The following is a 20,978-nucleotide window of genomic DNA, read 5'->3' as shown; positions in this document are numbered from 1 at the left end:
CCCTCCCCCTGCACAGCATCAAGGGGATCATGTATTGGCAAATGAAGGAAATACATAAATACCAGTGCTCTCGAGACTCCACGCATACATCCCCAATCATACCCCCCCCGATACACTCCCCCCCACCCTCCCACCTCCCAGCCACCCCCCCCCTCCGAACTGACCCACCTTCCATCACTCTATCCATCCCAGAACCAGTGCAGAACTAGTGCCCCGCTCCCCCTTCCCCCAGAAAACAAAGTGCAGCATGATATCTATATAGTCAGCACAAGAACAACAAAGTAAACAAACACTCTCTGCAAATGTGGCTACAAACAGAACGCCCGCCTCGGACTTCACAGCAGGCTGCAGAGGAGGAGAGTCATACCCCCTGCACAGTGAAACAGACCCGGATCCCACGTAAGGGGCTCAACGGGCTACAGGTGGCAGGAAGATGGCCATGGGGTGTGTAAGTCCAGGAGCCATAGTCCAGAGGCTACCAGCGTCCATCTCTCTGCAGGCCCCGGCCAAAGGATATCATCCCTGCCCCGACAGCAGGGAGAAAGCCCGCTACCTCCCTGGTGGGCAAAACGATATGTCAATCAGGCCAGCACCAATTTCAGATCCCTCAAGGAGCCGGCAGTCCCTCCAGGTATGAACGAAGCGCTGCTGGTGTATCCATCATGACCACGCCGGTGTTGGTTTGAATGTGCACCTTAGCAGGATATTGAAGGGTGTATTTAATCCCTCTGGCATGAAGCTGCGTGCAGTAGGGCGCCAAAGCCCTTCGTTTCTCTGAGAGCCGGATGGAAAAGTCCTGAAAGAGCAGAAGCTTGGCTTGTAATCCAGGGAGCGGGCTCGTCTGTAGGCCTCCAGGATGCGGGCCTTAATCGCATAGTTGAGAAATCGGGCTATAACAGGACGTGGTCTGGCTCCCTCAGCGCGTGGCGCTCCAATGCGGTGTACCCATTCTACATGCACCGGGCCCAGGGAAGCTGTGAGTCCCAGGGCTTGAGGCAACCATGTGGCCACCAGGTCTCCTAGCTCAGTGTCCCGGACCGACTCCGGCACCCCTATGAGCCGCAAGTTATTTCGACGGCTGCAGTTTTCAGCCTCCTCAGCCCGATCATCCAGCTGCTGGATTTTTGCTTCCAAGGCCGCCAACCGCCCATCCACTGTGTCTGCCCGGTCTTCCTGTGCCGAGATTCGCTCCTCAGCCTGCTGGAGGCGCGCAGCGTGACCTGCAATGCTGTCTTTTACTTCTTCCAGCACAGCATGCAGTTTTGACAGCTTTTTGTCCAGCAGTTTAGAAAGATGGCAGACTGAGACTTGCATGTCTACCTCGTGCTGGGACGCTGCTGCCGAGATCGGGCTGGGGGCCGCCATTTTTTCGGGCTTAACTGACCTCTCTTTACCAGGCCTTGGGGTCCGTATCGGCATGCCGGCCGATCGCGGCTGATCTGCGCGCCGCCGAGGCGCCCACGCGGAAGCAGGAGAGAACCCGAAATGAAAAAGATAAATTCAGCGCGGTATGCGCCGACTAACTGCAAGTTTTGCAGCGGTTTCTGGGGGAGGGAGCGGAGCTCGGTCTACCCGCGTCCGTTCAGCGCGCTAGCGTCACGTGACCCCCTGGTTTGTATTACTAAGATACTAATGTATATAGAGTGTTGGCTTGTGAGTGCCAACCCTTCTGGCCTGCATAACAAGGGGACATGATCGAAACATTCAAGATAATGAAGGGAATAGACTTAGTAGATAAAGACAGGTTGTTCACCCTCTCCAAGGTAGAGAAAACAAGAGGGCACTCTCTAAAGTTAAAAGGGGATAGATTCTGTACAAACGTAATGGAGTTCTTCTTCACCCAGAGAGTGGTAGAAATCTGGAAGGCTCTTCCGGAGACTGTTATAGGAGAAAATACCCTCTAGGGATTCAAGAAAAAAGTTAGACAAGTTCCTGCTGAACCAGAACGTGCGCAGGTAAGGCTAGACTCAATTAGGGCACTGGTCTTTGACCTAAGGGCCGCCGCGGGAGCGGACTGCTGGGCATGATGGACCACTGGTCTGACCCAGCAGCGGCAATTCTTATGTTCTTATTTTACATGATACTGTCCAGACAGTGCCTGTTGCTATTGGCAGTAAAAAAGTCAAGGCCAAACAAGAGAAAAATACTGCAGATCTGGTGTACAAGGTTAAAACTCTAATCACAAGACCCACACAAGAGGACCATTTGTTTGAAAAGCTACACTGCATCTTCTTTAATAAAGATTATAGTTTTTACCATGTTCACCAGTTCTACAGTATTTTTCTCTTGTTTAACATGCTAATACTCACAACAGTGTCTATAATTCTTGAGAAAAAATAATACTTACTATAATATCTGATAAGTGTCTGTCTCACCTGTCTGGGTACCCAGGTTAAGACATTGGTGTCCTAGGAAATTTTATTTGCTGATTGAAGCCATTGATCTCTGTCTCTCTTTTTCTTTCTCAAACACATGCACACATTTTAGGTGTGGCACATAGAGCCTTTGAGAATGACATTGATGCTTTGCTGAACCTTAGGGAATTCTTCAGTTATCTCCCTCTGAGTAACCAGGATCCAGCTCCCATCCGTGAGTGCTACGATCCAAGGTTAGTTACTTAGACTTTAAAAAGCTTCTGGACATCATAAAACTGAAAACAGTGCACATATGTTAGAAAATGTAAAGTTTGGTGTATAGAATGTTTTGGCAAATAATGCTAAGTTACTCCAGGCAGCCTCATGGATTAGGGATCTGACTCGCATATTCATAATTTCAAATTCATATCAACAATTTTGAAGTTCTTTAAAGACGCATCTATTTACAGAATCTTTTGAAAGTTAGATACTGATTGTTTTCTCTGTGAACTGCATAGAACTTAATGGTATTTGCGGTATATAAGTGAGTTTTTATGTTATGTTACTCACCTGAAGCAAGTATTCTCTGAGGACAGCATGATCTGCTCTCTAGCAGCTTCCACAAGACTTTGAGATTGGCAGTGTGGCACATCGTTCATGTGCACACCTTCATGTCCAATGCCATCACATAGGATCAAGCCAGTCTAATATTATAGCTACTAAATACAACTCCAAGGAGAGGTGGTTGGGGTATTGTTGATGATCATCCTGCTGTCCTCCGAGAACACTTACTACAGGGAGTAACTTTGTTTCTTATCAAGAACAAGCAGGATGAAAATGTGCACCCTGATAGGAGTTCCTAGCTACCAGACTGTCTAGGAAAAAAGAAAAGGCATGCAACAAGCATGGCCTAATGCAGTACTAAGAAAATGCAAGAAAAATACTTCTTTTGAAATTTTGGAGCAGAGACAAAACAGGCTGGGGGTGGAGTTGGATTTTAAACCCCAAATTATTTCTGAAGGACTCTCTCTGACTAAAACCATCTGTCAGGAGTTTTGTTCAAGACACAATGATGGCTTACGGCAAGATGAGTTATATTTGTGATATAGTGTTATTGATAAGCGAGTGATATGAATATGTGGACTGGTGGTTAAAAACAGAAGAAAGCAAATCCTTTGCAGAACCAAACAGGCAAAACCACAACAAAGGAGACAAAGACTAAAATGGACTTAAGTTGAATCAATTTATTAGATGATGCATTAAGAGTCAACACAATTCGTGTTTCGGCCAAAGACCTGCATCAGGAGTCTATGGCAAATATCTTTCTTGTACAGTTCCTCTGGAGTCTACATCATAGGGTTGTTTATCTCTTCCAGCCTTCAACTGTAGGGCACTCAAAACCAATGATTAACCTCTCCTCCTGTGGTCATCACCTGTGACACTCCCCTGGAATCTCAGTTTCGTTTCCTACAGCCTGAGCTGTAGGGGCTTTTTCTTTTGCTTGTTATTTATCTTTTTTTCTAAGTTCTAGCCAATTAATTTGATTTTTGCGCGGGTCGTGCTCTAGTGCTCCAGATTCACCATGCGGGGACATCCTTCAGCGGGAGATCACAGACTTTTACATTTAATATTGTCTGCTTTTGGGAGGTTACCTGCCGCTATAGTAAGCCCCCTGGACAGCCTGCAGGTCAGATTGGGTCTCCGGGTTCGGGAGCCATCTCAACTCGGGTTCGTCCGCTATGGGGTAGAGCACAGGCTGCACGGTTCCGTGGAGGCGTGCCCAGTATCGGGACCGGACCACGTGTCTTCCCTACTTGCCCTGAGAGGTCCTGGTAGTCACTATCCGAGATGACAGGGAAGGTGAGGCGGTCAGAAGACCTGGAATCCAGTTTTATCAGCTCCTGAGGTACTGATCTCTATGCATGCTCTGTATAAAGCTTTCCTGCCATTCATTTCTATTGCGGCACATGTCACTATGAATATCTGTGTGCACGCTGGTTTGGCAATTTTGGAGGGTCCTAGAAAGGGGTTTTAGGTGGTTTCCCTGTATGCCCTGCCCCCCTATTATATCTCAAAATCACCATCAGCTGTTAACCTTCACAACTCATCACCCTCCTCCCCAACCCCGACCAATCACTACCCATACATTTAGGAACCTTCAGGCTATTGACCCTGACACACTCTCTACCACTGTCTCATATCTCCTTTCTACTACTATGTCAAACAAGTCTACCAATGAAGCTGTCCTCTCCTATAACTCCATTCTCTCATCTTCTATCGATATCCTTGCCCCTACCATTTCCCATCCTGTAAGACATGCCAAACCCCAGCCCTGGTTGACCCCCAAAATCCATTACCTGCGCTCCTGTGCTCGAGTTGCTGAACATCTTTGGCTTAAATCCCGCACACTTGCTGACTTCATTCATTTCAAATTCATGCCGACATCCTTCCAATCTACCCTCTCACTTGCCAAACAGGACTACTACAACCAATTAATTAACTCTTAGTGCCAACCCTCGTCGTCTCTTTGCCACAATCAATTCCCTACTCAAAGTGCCCCTACCTCCTATCCCCTCTTCACTCTCCCCCCAGACGATGGCAGAGTTCTTCCACGACAAGATTCACCATGAATTCTCAACAGTACCACCCCTTCTGACTGTCCACTCTATCAACCTCCCTTCAGCAATCCTTACAACCCTTTCTTCCTTTTCTGAAGTTACGGAAGAGGAAACTGTTCACCTTCTCTCCTCCTCCAAATCCACCACCCACCGGTTCCTCTGATCCAATTCCTACCTGCCTACTCGGATCCAACACCCCCACTGTAATTGCTCCCATCTGACACATCCTAAACCTTTCGCTCTCCACTGCTACAGTTCCTGATGTCTTCAAACATGCTGTAGTTACACCCCTCCTTAAAAAGCCCCCACTAGATCCTACATCCCCCTCCAGCTAGTGCCATATCTCTCCCTCTTCCCCTTCCTATCCAAACTACTTGAACGTGCTGTTCACTGCCATTGCTTGGACTTCCTTTCTTCTCATAATATTCTTGACCCGCTTCAATCGGACTATCGCCCTCTCCACTCTACAGAAACTGCCCTTGCTAAAGTCTCTAATGACCTGCTCCTGGCCAAATACAATGGACTCTACTCTTTCCTCATTCTTCTGGATCTGTCTGCTGCCTTCGACACTGTTGATCACCATCTCCTCCTCGACATGTTGTCCTCACTGGGATTCCAGGGTTCTGCTCTGTCCTGGGCCCTCTCCTCTTTTCCGTATATACCCGTTCTCTTGGTAAACTGATCTCCTCTCATGGTTTTCAGTATCACCTCTATGTTGATGACTCCCAGATTTACCACGGAAAAACCAACAGAAACTGCAGGCAATGTACAAGATGCAGGCAGGATTTATTGTACCAAATTAAAATGCAGTAATATAAAAACCTTTTTACCAACCAAGGGACCTGACACGGTCTGTGTTTCGGACAGTACACCTTCGTCAGGGGTCCATGGTAAATAAGGTATAAGATATAACCCAAAGAATAAGGGTAACAACAAATGCCTGTGTGTTCAATTCGCTAAGGGTCAATTGGTTGGTAAAAAGGTTTTTATATTACTGCATTTTAATTTGGTACAATAAATCCTGCCTGCATCTTGTACATTGCCTGCAGTTTCTGTTGGTTTTTCCGTTTTGGTGATTTTTTACTGCATCTTCAGTTGGACTTTTCTGTTGTTGCTCCCAGATCTACCACTCCACACCAGATATCTCTACAAGAGTTCAGGCCCGAATTTCAGCCTGTCTGTTCAACATTGCCATCTCAAATTGAATATGGCTAAAACTGAACTCCTTATCTTTCCACCTAAACTCACCTCCCCCTCTCGCCGTTCTCTATTTCTGTGGATAACACTATCTTCCTCCCTGTCTCGTCAGCTCGCAACCATGGGGTGATCTTTGACTTCTCTTTCTCCTTCTCTGCTCAGATCTAGCAAACCACCAAATCCTGTTGCTTCCTCTTCTATAATATTGATAAAATCCATCCTCTTCTCTCTGAACACACTACCAAAACCCTTGTCCACGCTCTCATCACCTTGCGCTTAGACTACTGCAATGTACTTCTCTCAGGCCTCCCGCGCACCCGTCTCTCACCTCTTCAATCCGTTCAAAATTCTGCTGCACAACTCATATTCCGTGAGAGCCGCTATTCTCACATTACCCCTCTCCTCAGGTCACTTCATTGGCTCCCCATCCATTTCCGAATACAGTTTAAACTCCTCTTGCTGACTTACAAGTGCATTCACTGAAGCCCTCCAATATCTCTCTTCACTTATCTCCCCCTATGCTCCTCCCCGTGATCTCTGTTCATCGGGCAAACCCCTCTTACCAGTACCCTTCTCTTCCACTGCCAACTCCTGACTCCGTCCCTTCTTTCTTGCGGCACCATATGCCTGGAACAATACATCATGCTCCATCCCTAGCAGTATTCAAATCCAAGCTAAAAGCCCACTTTTTTTGAAACTGTTTCAACTCTTAATTCCCACTCACTGCTGTCAGATACCTATACCCACTGTATCATTTCCTCTACCATAATCTCCCCAATCCTGAAATGTCCTGTCCAAATTAGATTGTAAGCTCCTCTGAGCAAGGACTGTCTATTGTATGTTAAAATGTACAGCGCTGCGTATGCCTTTCAGCGCTATAGAAATAAATAATTGTAGTAGTAGTAGTAGTAGCTCCATCCACACCTCGCTTTGGAGGTCCGGCCTGACAACAGTCTTCCAACAAACATCCTCCTGCCCCCTCCAAAAAGCAGTTCTGATGCCAGGTCTCTGTCGCCTCTCCCTTAGATTGGGGGGGTGATTTTCGGCCTACCTACCAGAGTGGCAGAAGTTGACTTCAGACCAGTGGGTCCTAGAAGTACTCAGAGAGGGTCTCAGACTGCAGTTTTCCTGACCACTGTTGGTTTTCTTCCTGGCTTTGCCCACTGGACATCCGTAGAGAGCCCAGCGCATGTGAGCCACTGTTAGCAGATCGCTAGATCTGGCTGCAATAGAGTTAGTTTCAGAGGACAACTTGGGCTTAATGAGATAATCAATGTACTTAATTGTGTCAAAAAAAAGGGTTCCTGTGAGTTCCACGTTTCTGGATGGAAACGATGCGTTCAGTTGTAGCGGCAGTAGCGCCCGGGGAGTTCATGGCTTCCTTGGATCTCACAGATTTTACTGCACAGCACACCGACACTGCTTGCTACTTTGTTTCTATTTTGAGCTTAGTTGTTATTGTATTACTTTGTTTTGTATTATTTTGTCTCCAGTTTAATGTTTGCTTTGCCTTACATTTTATTTTTTTCAGATCTTTAGCCTCTCTTTGATCTGTCGTCGCATAGAGGTGACACATTTGCATTCCTCACCTCAAGTCCTTGTACATGTCAGATTTAAACCTCTCTCTTGTTGCGTGCGCCAAAGGTAATGCTACTTAATTCACAACTTTGTGCGCACTGCAAAGGTGCACCAAAGTCTACTTACTCGTTTCCATCATTGAGCCTGCTCTTTACTACCACTCTATTGCTGTCTCTTCTACTTTTTTGCACTTTCTTCCTTCCGAATAAGAGTATTACAATGATCCTTCCTCAGTCACATATTCCTGTTATTTGGGGTAACAGACAAACAATTAACATCAGGCCCGGTCCTTCACTGAGTCGAGTCATCAAAATATTATCCAACTGACTTCCACTGAAATAGGCAAACAGACCTCTCCTTCTACCTGTTTAAACATCGCTGTCATAAATGCTAGATCCTTAAAAAGTAAACACGGGGAGCTGCTTTTTACCTGCTGGGACATCGGAGGAGACTTTTCTCGCTGCCCTGTGTCTCCCGCAACAGCGGCAGGGCTCGGTGGTGGAATCGGACAGGCACTGCAAGAGATGGACCCTTGACATCATCGGGTCCGTCTCTCTTGATTTGATCTGCTTTAAAACTAAGACCGCTGCCACGGTTTGAACTGGGAGCTGCTCTTTACTTGCTAGGACGTCAGAGGAGACTTTTCTCGCTGCCCTTTGTCTCCCACAGCAGCGGCAGGGCTCGGTGGTGGAATTGGGCAGGCACTGCAAAAGACAGACCCCTGACATCATCGAGTCCATCTCTTTTGATTTGATCTGCTTTAAAACTAAGACCGCTGCCGCAGTTTGAACTGGGAGCTGCTCTTTACCTGCTGGGACATCAGAGGAATCTTTTCTCGTTGCCCTGTGTCTCCCGCAGCAGCAGCAGAGCTCGGTGATGGAATCGGGCAAGCACTGCAAGAGACGGACCCCTGACGTCATCGGGTCCGACTCTCTTGATTTGATCTGCTTTAAAACTAAGACCGCTGCCGCGGTTTGAACTGAGAGCTGCTCTTTACCTGCTGGGACGTCGGAGGAGACTTTTCTCGCTGCCCTATGTCTCCTGAAACAGTGGCAGGGCTCAGTGGTGGAATCGGGCAGGCACTGCAAGAGACGGATCCCTGACGTCATCGGGTCCGTCTCTCTTGATTTGATCTGCTTTAAAACTAAGACTGCTGCCACAGTTTGAACTGGGAGTTGTTCTTTACCTGCTGGGACGTCGGAGGAGACTTTTCTCGCTGCCCTGTGTCTCCCGCAGCAGCGGCAGGGCTCGGTGCAAGAGACGGACCCCTGACGTCATCGGGTCCGTCTCTTGATTTGATCTGCTTTAAAACTAAGACCGCTGCTGCGGTTGCGGCCACAGGATGTGGCAGGTCCCGCCCTTTGGGAGCCCCTTGGAGCAACGAGGAGCCGGGGAGCGAGAACTCAGGTCGCATAACTTTAACCTCTCATATCATGGGGAAAAGGAAAATTAAGTCTAAGAGCTCAACACCTGCTGTTTCTGGTCCAATGGACAGGCATTTGACTTTTTCTACAGATAATCCACCACAACCTTTACTTGATATGAACTCTCCCATGTTGGGTGTATCGATGAGTCCCCTTGAAAGGACCCTCTCCCCTTCACCCAGTATCTATTGATAGCGGGAAGATTACCCCCGCTATTTCTACTGAATATGTGGTTCCCTCTACGCAAATAAGTAAATTAGTCTTTACTGATATACTTAAACCACTTGAATTTTCAGGTGTTGTAGAGGATCAACCACTAGCAGTGGAAAAACAAGATATTACCCTTAAAGATTTGTGGTTAGGTATTTCTAGAATTGAAGGGTTTCTCAGAGAATCAATGAAACAAACATCGGATTATTCACAGTCTGTGTCTCAAAAGTTTGAGAATGTGGATTCCAATTTAAGTTGTTTGGATAAAAGATTAAGCATGGTAGAAACTCAAAGTAATACACTGCATGCTGTCTCAGTATCTGCTGCTAAGGATTCTACGGTGCTACACTCTAAAATGGAAATGATGGAAAATATGAATAGAGCGAGCAATCTCCGCTTGGTTAATTTCCCAGTGACTCATTTATTATCCCCTGAAACTTTGTTAAGGAAATTTTTTAAAGAAATACTGGGATTACCCAATGCAGAAATTTTCCCAATTAATAATTATTATTATATTCCACAAAAGAAAATACAATCCGACCAGGAGGAGGACCATCTGGTCACAAATGAAATAAATTTGACAGAATTTTTGGAAGATAGTCAAGATGTGATTCAGAGTAGGTCCACTATGGCAGTGTTTTTCAGTTGCCTGGTGTGCCGCAGGGCCGCCATCAAGGCAGTACTACCAGTCCTGCATTCAGGGGCCCGGAGCTGACAGGGGGCCCGAACAAGGGGCGCCAGTAGCTCGCCAAGGCAAAGTGAGTCGATCACCCAGGACTCACTTTGTCTTGGCGATCTAATCTATCGAGCCGATAAGTCTTCTTCTCCCCGACGTCAATTCTGCAGTCGGAGAGGAAGTTCGGGCCAGCCAATCGCTGCCTGGCTGGGCGGAACTTCCTCTCCGATTGCAGAATTGACGTCAGGGAGAGCATGCGTCGGCGTCGGCTTTGGGGCCTGTTATCCATTGGTGGGTCCTGTTCCCCGATGGCAGCGGCAGTGGCAGTGGCTTGGAGAATGGCAGGGAGAAAGAAAGAAAGGGGGCAGGCAGGGAAACAGAAGGAAAGAAGAGAAAGAAAAAAAGAAAGAAAGGTCAGGGAGAGAGGAAGAAAAAGTTGGGGGAGGGAATGAGGTGTGGAGGAGAGAAAGCATACAGGCTGATAGAAGGGAAGAAAGATTGGATGCACAGTCAGAAGAAGAAAGTGCAACCAGAAATCACCAGACAAGGTAGGAAAAATGATTTTATTTTAAATTTAGCAAAGTGGAGGCAGTATTACCACAGTTTTCAAAGGAATTTGCCCAAATAACTTAATAGTTAACTGGGTAAATTCCCAGAGATGAAAACTTCCCTTCACTTACTATGCACAGTTCTGAATTTATATCTGCTGTCTATATTTTACAATATGGTCACCTTTTACTAAACCGCAATAGTGGTTTTTAGCGCAGGGAGCCTATGAGCGTCAAGAGCAGCGCTGGGCATTCAGCGCAGCTCCCTGCGCTAAAAACTGCTATTGTGGTTTAATAAAAAGGATGGAGGGTATATTTGTCTATTTTTGTATGCTATAAAAACCAAATACAGAGAGAGACTGAGAGCTGTTGACGAAGAGCTACGTGTGTGTCTTTCTTCGATTCCAGCCAGAATATCAGCTTTGTGTTCAGCCAAACAGGCCCAGGTTTCACACTGAATAAAGTATTTTATAATTTTTCACTATTCTGTTTACTTAATATTTCATAATAAAGTAATTATAAAATACTTTCTTTGTGTTTATTTGATTCCTATTCAAGAGAATTACTTTATATATAGTCAATATAGGCACAGAGTTAAATTTTTTAACATTTTCTAATGGTGGTGTGCCTCGTGATTTTTTTCATGAAACAAGTGTGCCTTTGCCCAAAAAAGGTTGAAAAACACTGCACTATGGTAATAACATGCATGAGCGAGAGAGATAAAATGTTAATAATGAAACTTTATTTTAAAAATAGGTTGACAAAATTTTGTGGAGATTTGGTTAGGATTTTTCCCGATGTTTCAAGAGCTACGCAACTAAGAAGGAAAGAATTCTTGAAATTAAGAACAAGAGTTTTAGCTCTTGAGGCATCATTTTATCTAAAATTTCCATGTAAATGTCTTGTTAAATTACAGGATATTGAATATGTATTTTGGGATCCCATTCAATTACAACAATTTTTAATGGCTCGAGAACAGAAATGAGGTTTGTTGGTTTAATGTTTCACTACTGAGAAAGTTGAAGGATGTCAGAGTCCTAATAATAGGGAATGGTCAAGATTCATATGAATCAAGAACCAATTCTTAGTTTTCTTTGTACCTTATGTTAGTTGATATAGCAGTATGACTCCCCAGTCTTGTGGGCTTGAAAAGGAATTTTGTGTTATATGTATAATTATTGTAAAATTTTGTGTAAGAATCCTTTTTCTCTTGGTATCATTTGATATTAAAATTGTTAAATTTGTATTAAAAAAAAAAGTAAACACTATCTCATTAAAGACATTATTACCCAACACTCCTTGGACATTCTCTGTGTCACAGAAACCTGGCTATCCAAGGGGGATGAAGCCTACTTCGGATATGCATCTCCGCTGGGCTTTAAATATCACTTTAACCATCGGATAGGAAAGAAGGGCGGGGGGATTGCTGCCATTTATAGACACTCCTTCATCAAAGATGTTATTTCATCACCACAAAGATCAACTATTGAATATCTTCAATTTAGATTAAATAACAATCCCCAACTGGAAATGCTGTTTCTTTATGTCCCACCCCCAATCAATCGAGATATTATTACCCTGCTTCAATCAGCATTCTACACATCTACAGAAAACCCAATAATATTGGGTGATTTCAACGTCTACTTTGATGTGCAAGAGAATTCTTTATCATTGGATTTAAGAGATGTCCTCTATAATTTAAACCTTGCTACCATGATTTCTAAACCAACACACATTGCTGGCCATACAATAGATATGATCCTGGCTCCAAACTCCCTAAAGCCAAACTTTTCGGTACCAAAAATCTATTCTGTACCCTGGTCCGATCATAATTTAATAATAATAAAATATTTTCAATCATCATATTCAGTTTCAGGGTCACCTAAATTAATATCTGTTCGAGACTACTCTAATCTGTCATCAGTCACCTCATTTATTAAGTTGAACATCGACTTTGATAACTTATCGCTCAAAGACCAATTATCCAAGTGGAAGATCTGATGAACGAATTGGCTCCTACCAAAACAAAATTGATTTCATTTAAAAATAAAACAAACCCTTGGTATACCGCCGAGTTAACATTAATTAAAACTCAATTGTGTGCTCTCGAACGAAAATGCGTCGGACTAAGACACCTTTGAACTTATCAAAATATCAGGAACAAGCAAACCACTATAAGATTAAAATAAATTCAGTAAAGAAAGAGTAGTATAAGAAACGAATTGAAAAGGCAAAAAATTCTGCCATGCTATTGTGAATATTAAAATCATTAACTACGTTTAAACCCCAAAGAAATACCGATTCTGATATTACAATTACTGCCCAAGATCTAGCATACTACTTTAAAGAAAAAATCATCAACATTAGAAATCAATTTAGATCTAAAACTGACCTAGGCCCCACAGAGCCTGATAATATCCTGCCATTTTCAAAATGTGTTCGGTTCAATCTACCATCACTAAGCGACATTCAATGGTTGTTTCAATCCATAAACATAAAAAGCAATAACTGACATCATTCCGCCATTTAATTTAAAACGTCTTTTAAATAAGTTAGGGCCATTCATACACAAACTCATCACCAGCAGTTTAGAAACAGGATCTTTTCCAAAACTCTGGAAACATTCGACAATTCACCCAATTCTCAAAAATCCAAAGGCAAACCATAATGACATTGTGAATTTTCAGCTAATAGCTAAAATTCCATTCTTAGCTAAATTGACAGAAAAGGTAGTGTTCAATCAGATATCTGAATCTAATATAATAAAATGCTAGGCCGCGCATGCGCACTAAAAAAATCGTGTTCCCTGATCCGTCGCGAAAACATGATTGCACATGCGTGGGTTTTACGTCACCACTTGCTCGCGGCGGCTTTCAAATAATAAAAAGAAATTACACAGCTGCGGCGGCCTTCCTCACCGTGAATGGTACCGGCTCCTCTCTCGAACTGCACCAGGATCGAGAGAGGAGCGGCAGCGCCAGCTTTCAACTTAAAACAAAAACAAAAAAAAACCCGACTGGAGATAGCCGCTCTCACCCGGCTCCCACTGTGCAAACCCCCCCCCCCCCCATGGGAGGATGCACCGCAGCAAAGTGCTGCACAGGTACTGGAGGGGAAGAGACATATCGCTTCTGCACCGGTACAAACATCCCTCCAGCGTTGGCAGTCGCAGCACGTTAAACAGGCTGCTTCGGGCTTTCTCCTGCAGTTGAGTCCCTTTGCCGCGTCACTGATGACATCATCAATGACGCGACAGAGAGACTCAACGGCAGAAGAAAGCAGAAGCAGCCTGTTTAGCGTGCTGTGGCTGCCAACGCTGGAGGGAGGTTTGATATTAAAGTCATCTCGCTGGGAGGGTCGCAGAGTCAGCGGGGGTTGGGCTGGGAGGGGAGAGAAGCGTCTGCCTCAGGTGCTTCAGGCAGCAGCAGCGTTTACAATTCGCTGCTGTTGCTGGCTTCAGGCCTTCCTCTCTGGCCGGTCCTGCCTACTTCCTGTTTTCATGAAGACAGGACCGGCCAGAGAGAAAAACCTGAAGCCAGCAACAGCAATGAATTGTGAATGCTGCTGCTGACCAATGAAGTAGTTAAATGAGGAAAGGGAGCAGAGGGGGAGAGAATGGCTTGGAGGGAACATAAGAACATAAGAAATGCCTTCACCGGATCAGACCGAGGTCCATCTAGTCCAGCGATCCGCACACGCGGCGGCCCATTTAAGTACTCCTTTATGGAGACCCGGATTTACCGTATCCCTCAATATGATATGCAAGAAGGTATGCATCCAACTTGCGCTTGAATCCCAGTGCAGTAGTCTCCTCCACAACCTCCTCCGGGAGTGCATTCCAAGCATCCACCACGCGCTGTGTGAAAGAAAATTTCCTGACATTTGTCCTGAGCCTGCTGCCACTCAGTTTCAGGCTATGACCTCTTGTCCGTGTCACATGTGAAAATGTCAGTAATGCTGCTTCTTGGTCTATTTTATCAAATCCTTTTAATATTTTGAAAGTCTCAATCAAATCCCCTCTCAGTCTTCTCTTCTCAAGGGTAAACAGTCCCAGTTTCCTGAGTCGATCTTTGTAGTTCAAATATTCCATTCCTTTAATAAGTTTCGTAGCTCGCCTCTGCACTTTCTCCAGCAGAGTTATATCTTTTTTAAGGTATGGAGACCAGTGTTGGACACAGTATTCTAAGTGCGGTCTGACCATTGTTCTATAAAGTGGCAGTATAACATCTTCCGATCTACTCGTAATCCCCTTCTTAATTATGTCCAACATCCTATTTGCTTTCTTTGCCGCCGCCGCACATTGTGCCGATGGCTTTACGGTACTGTCAATCAGTACCCCCAAATCCCTTTCCCGTTCGCATTTTGCTAACTTGACCCCCAACATCTTATACTCATGTTCCTTGTTGTTCTTTCCCAGATGCATCACCTTGCATTTGTTTATGTTAAAGTTCATCTGCCACTTTATCGCCCACATTTCTAGCTGGTTCAGATCTTTCTGGAGGTCCTCGCAGTCCTTTTGAGAGCCAACCGCCCGACATAGTTTTGTATCTTCAGCAAACTTTATTATATTGCATGTCGTTTCCTCTTCCAGATCGTTTATAAAAATATTGAACAAGATAGGCCCAAGAACCGAGCCCTGAGGCACGCCGCTGGTCACTTTCTCCCAGTCCGAGAATTTCCCATTTATGCTAACCCTTTGCCTTCTGTTTTCAAGCCATTTGCCGATCCATCTGTGTATTTCTCCTCCTATTCCATGGCTTAGTAGTTTCTTCATAAGCCTTGCATGAGGGACTTTGTCAAACGCTTTCTGAAAGTCCAAGGAGGAAGGTATGCCAGACCAAGGCAAAAGGAAGGAGGAGATGGAGAGAGGCCATATGGGAGAGAGAGAGAGAGAGATGGAAAGAGAAGAGAGGGCAGTGAATGGAAGGGGCAACATAGAGGGTGAACAGTATTCTAGCACCCGTTAATGTAACGGGCTTAAAGACTAGTTTATAGATAAAACGGGAGCGCTTCTTCCTAATCAAAGAGGATTTTGGAAACATTATTCAACAGAACACTTAATGATAGGTATGGCCTCCATATATCCATAGACTTCTCTTCAGCATTCGACACCATTAATCACCATCTTTTTATAAAAAGTCTTAAATCCTCTGGAATTAGTGATATTGTGCTCCAGTGATTTCAATCTTATTTCTCAGATAGATCGTCAAATATTATCTTTAATAATTCCACCTCTGACACGATATCTACCAACTATGGCACCCCGCAGGGGTCAATACTATCCCCCCTACTCTTTAACATCTTTTTAGCCCCTTTGCTGACTCTGTCAATCCATTGGGTTCACAGCATTCGCTTACATGGACAATCTTCAACTCTTACTTCCACTAGACTCATATTCTACAGGGGAATTTCTAAATGTCAATAAGAAATTAGGTACAATTTCAGATTGGCTAAATGAAAATAAACTAGTAATGAACACAGACAAAACAAAAATAATGCACTTCCCATGGAAAGAAGGACTAAGGGCTCTTTTTATCAAGGTGCGCTAAGGGTGTTAGCACGTCGGACATTTCATCACGCGCTAACCATCGCGGCAAACCAAAATACTAACGCCTCGTCAATGGAGGCATTAGCGACTAGCACGGCAGGTGGTTTAACGCGCGGTATTCCGCGCATTAAACCCCTACTGCACCTTGATAAAAGGACCCCTAAGACTCACCGCCCCAATTAAAATAAATAATATTCAACTACTATGATTAGAGTTCTGGGGGTTATTATTGATCAAAAACTGACATATCACAACCAAATCAGCACAGTAGTGAGAAGTTGTTTTCAGAGGTTACGAATGATCAGATCAATTGCTCCATTATTGGATTCATCTTCACTGAATGTCCTTGTACATTCACTGATCAATCTGTCAACTACAATTAATCCAAAACACCGCAATAAAAATTATAACAAATAGAAAAAAATTTGACCATGTAACTCCTCTTCTCAAAGAAGCTCATTGGCTGCCAATTGTCCACAGAATCACCTGTAAAATTGTCCACAGAATCACCTTCAAAATATTAACAACTAAAGCCCCCATCATTCCTAGAAAGGTATATTATTCCATATATTCCTACCAGAAGTTTGAGATCAGAGGACAAAAACCTTCTAGTAATTCCATCGCTTAGTATAATAAATACAAGACAAGATACGATCTTTGCTGTTACAGCACCTAGAATATGGAACTCTTTACCAGCACTTAAGGAAGAAAAAATTGTTAGGTAAATTTAAAGGACTGTTAAAATGCTGGTTGTATAAGGATGCCTTTGAGACATAATCGCCGGATTCTCTTTTAGCCCCCATTCATTGCAGAAACTTTTGCGTCCTTTGTCTCAGGACTCGAGAAATTTTTAAAAAATAAATAAATAAAAATATTTAAAATTTTTTTTTACTTTTCTTTTTTTATTACGCTTTTTAAATTCTTACCCCCCCCCCATTGTATATATCTTTCTTATTTACTTTACTATGCTTATTGTAGTTCTCCCAACTTCCCCTATGTATAAGTCTGTAATGTTTGTGTGTTTGTTGTAGTTAGTAACTGAGACCCCTTTTTTAATTGTAAATCGCTTTGAATTTATAATATTGCGATACATCAAAATTTTAATAAAACTTGAAGTGTACCTCCACATACCTATCTTTATCCCAGGACAAGCAGGCAGCCTATTCTCACATGTGGGTGACGTCATCCATGGAACCCGGATGCGGACAGCGTCGCAAGCAGACTTGCTTGTAGAAAACTTTGAGGTTTCGAGTCTGCCGCACCATGCATCCGCGAGTGCCTTCCCGCCCAGCACAGGGCACGTCTCCTCGGTTCTCAGTTTTCCATGGAGCCGAGAAGTCCGTCTTTGATGCTCTGCGCTGAACTTAGTTCGCTGCATGCCTTCTCTTTACCGCGGTTCGTGTTTTATTTTCTTTATTACCGGATTGCTGTGCTTTTCTTTTCATTTCTGTAAAAAAAAAAAAAGTTTTATTTTTTCATTGAGTGACTGGCGGGGCCTGCCATGCGCTCACAGCCTGCGGGCTTCGACTTTGCGATGGCTATCTTCCCTTCTATGTCCCGGATAGTCACGGGCTTCAAGATGTGTAGCCAGTGCCAGTGTGCAATCTCCCTCACTGACCCACACCGCTGGTGTCTTCAGTGCCTGGGACATGACCATTGCCCAGAGTCGTGCGTTCGCTGTGCTACTCTTCAACCTCGAGCCCTCAAACGTCGTCGGGTTCAAGTGGAGAAGATTTTCAGGATGGACTCTTCTGCTACACCCTCGACCTCGACCTCCGTCTTGGTCAACCCTTCTGCGGGGTGTCCTCCTGCCTCCACAACTCCGACTTCGAGCCTCATCAGACCTTCCTCGTTTGGATCGTCCTTGACCTAGAGTAACTTGCCAAGTCTTCTCCTGAGCTCCCCTCAGGTCAGACACCTAAGCAGATGGTTCCGGCGGTTGTCCTCAAGCCATCCAAGCACTCCAAGCTGAAACATGCTCCCTCTGCCACCTCGGAGCCTTTAGCCTCAGCAAGTGGTCCAGTTTCAGACTCGGATCCACAATTGCAGGCTACTAGCCAGACCATTTTAGAGCGGGAATTTGTTCAGTTACTGAGCAAATACAGTCCTGCCTGGACTCTGCTTCCCTGCAGTCTAGCCTGGGTACTCAGCAGTCTCATAAGAGGTCGAGTCCTTGACGGTGCCTCGAGCTGAATCTACACACTCTGTGCAAGGAGTCGAGTCTTTGTGAGTGTCTGGTCTGGAATCTACACACTCTATGCAAGGAGTCGAGTCTTTGCGAGCGTCTCGACCAGAATCTTCACACTCCATACAAGTCTCCACTGAGTCTATGGGGTTTCGATCTACAGCTTCCAGCCCTATACCATCTCCACAGGCATTGCCCGTTTCGAGGCATAGGGTGAAGTCTCATTGACTTCGCAAGAGACCTGCTTCCAGACACCACTCTCATCGCCGGTCGAGGCCCTCATCGAGGCATTCATCGTGGCGTAGATCCTCTTCCAGAGAGAAGTCTACCTCGTCCAGACCTTCCTTTTCTTCGATGCCTCCAACTCCTTGATCGAGAACACCGATTGCAGAACCCGAGGACTCAGCTGATTCCAATGCCTTGTCCCAGTCTGTTTATTCGGTGGGATACCAATACTCCAGAGAGGCCTTGCCTTCGTTCTCCACTCGAGGTGCCTCGAAGTCATAGAGTCCCTCTCGAAGCCATGCTCTGGCGGATCAATTGTCTTTTTCCTCCTTCCTCCGTCAGATGGCTGAAGACCTGGACATTAAATTGGATGCTGGATTGAAATACTCTAAGGAGTATTTAGAGGAAATGAGTATGTCTCAGCCTCCTGCAGAGTCTCTCAAGCTTCTTCTTAACAGACTTCTGTCTCAAACTTTCAAATGAAATCTCGAGACTCCTTACGCTATTCCTGCTGTTCTATAGCGTGGTTGGAGAGATGGTATAATATAAACCTCCCCTAAACACCTTCTATATAAATGTAGGTTATCATATAAGTTTTCCAGGCCCTCAGAGGTGCCACCAAAAGTTCAATAAACTTTCATAACTTTTGGATTTATGCCCCCCAATCGTCATCGGGTCCCTGGTTTATTAACTAAAGATGTGCAAAACTTGTCTTTATATATATATTCAATAAGTTAAATAAGTTATAAAGTGCAAATTACTTAACTTGGGTGGTTAGCCAAGAGGGATAAAGTCGCCAACATGTTTCACCCTGTTGGGGTTTCCTCAGGGCACAATCCCTCAGAATTATATGCTCTTCACGACGCGGCCACCCGAAATGTGATATAATTCTGAGGGATTGTGCCCTGAGGAAACCCCAACGGGGTGAAACATGTTGGCGACTTTATCCCTCTTGGCTAACCACCCAAGTTAAGTAATTTGCACTTTATAACTTATTTAAATTATTGAATATATATATAAAGACAAGTTTTGCACATCTTTAGTTAATAAAACAGGGACCCGATGACGATTGGGGGGCATAAAGCCAAAAGTATGAAAGTTTATTGAACTTTTGGTGGCACCTCTGAGGGCCTAGAAAACTTATATGATAACCTACATTTATATAGAAGGTGTTTAGGGGAGGTTTATATTAGACCATCCCTCCAACCACGCTATAGAATTTATCCTTCTATGGAGATTTACAGAATTAAAGCCTTATATTGGAATTCCTGCTGTTCTAGGCATATTGGAATCGAGATATAGAACTCTATATTGCAAGGGCTTTGAGAATTCACAGCTTTCTCACCAGTCCCTTCTTGTGGAATCTTCAATGAAGAGGACCCATCCTTCCAGGGTCTATGCTGCCATACCTCCTGGAAGAAAGGGTAGGACCATGGATAAGTTTGGCCGTCGTCTTTATCAAAATTTGATGGCCTCCAGTAGAGAATGACACGTGGAAAAAAATCTGTCCCCGTCACCGCCCCATCCCCGTCCCACCATCCTCTGCACCGCCCCGTCACCGCCATTCCTTTCACCGCCCTGTCACCGTCACCGCCATCCATTTCACCGCCCCGTCACCACCACTGCCATCCCATTCACCGCCCCATCACCGTCCCCGCAACATCCATATAAGCCTTAGTACTGTAATATTTAGCTTATTCCTTTCTTATAAATCAAAGTTCCTGCTGCTGAACTAGAGAAAGAGATGTTCAGCTGGCAGGCTTTGTTTATAAATTTTTATCAACATAACTAATATACTACTTTATCCTAAAGCAAAAAATAAATAAATAAATATAATTTTTTTTTCTACCTTTGTTGTCTGGTTTCTGCTTTCCACATCTTCTCATTCAATTCCTTCCATCCACTGTGTGTCTTCTCTCTGCGTCTTCCATTTGCTGTTACTGTGCCTCTCCCTTCACACCCCCCCCCCAATTGGTCTGGCACCCATCATCTTCCCTCCGCTCCCCCATAGTCTGGCATCTGTCTTCTTCCCTTCCAGCATCTTCTCCCCACTCTGTGTTCCACATTTCCCTTCACCCTCCTTCAATGTCTGTTCTATTCCTTTCCACCAACACCCTTCCCTCCCTCCTTTACCATCTGTTCCTTTCTACCACCCTTCAGCTCTTCTCGCGTGGCCTATCTATCTACCTTCCTCACCTTGAACCTTCTTTGGTATTAGTGCGATAAATAAATTGAAGGGATATCATCCACAGCTAAGACCAGGGCTAGTTGATGAGGAGTAGATAGGGAGAAAGCACCCGGGGTGGTTGTGAACGAAGGCTTAGGATGCCATTGTCTAAGGAAGTTTACTTGCAAATGAGCCCCAGAAAGCAGAAGGGACCCTCTACTTCCTGTGCCAGCATTTCCTTCACCAGC

At 44.6% G+C, this 20,978-nt stretch overlaps 1 protein-coding gene across 1 annotated transcript in view; it reads left to right on the top strand.

Annotated features, from left to right (window-relative positions):
• The window catches only part of PCCB (propionyl-CoA carboxylase subunit beta), an 892,977-nt gene that overhangs the window by 545,657 nt on the left and 326,342 nt on the right, over positions 1–20,978 (top strand). The window contains exon 8 of the mRNA XM_033959104.1: positions 2,488–2,608. Within this exon, the coding sequence (XP_033814995.1) occupies positions 2,488–2,608 (121 nt within the window). The remainder of the gene's footprint in view (positions 1–2,487; positions 2,609–20,978) is intronic.

This window comes from Geotrypetes seraphini, chromosome 9, assembly GCF_902459505.1.
Source record: "Geotrypetes seraphini chromosome 9, aGeoSer1.1, whole genome shotgun sequence".
Taxonomy (NCBI): Eukaryota; Metazoa; Chordata; class Amphibia; order Gymnophiona; family Dermophiidae; genus Geotrypetes; species Geotrypetes seraphini.
This window is presented reverse-complemented; position numbering and strand designations above follow the sequence as displayed.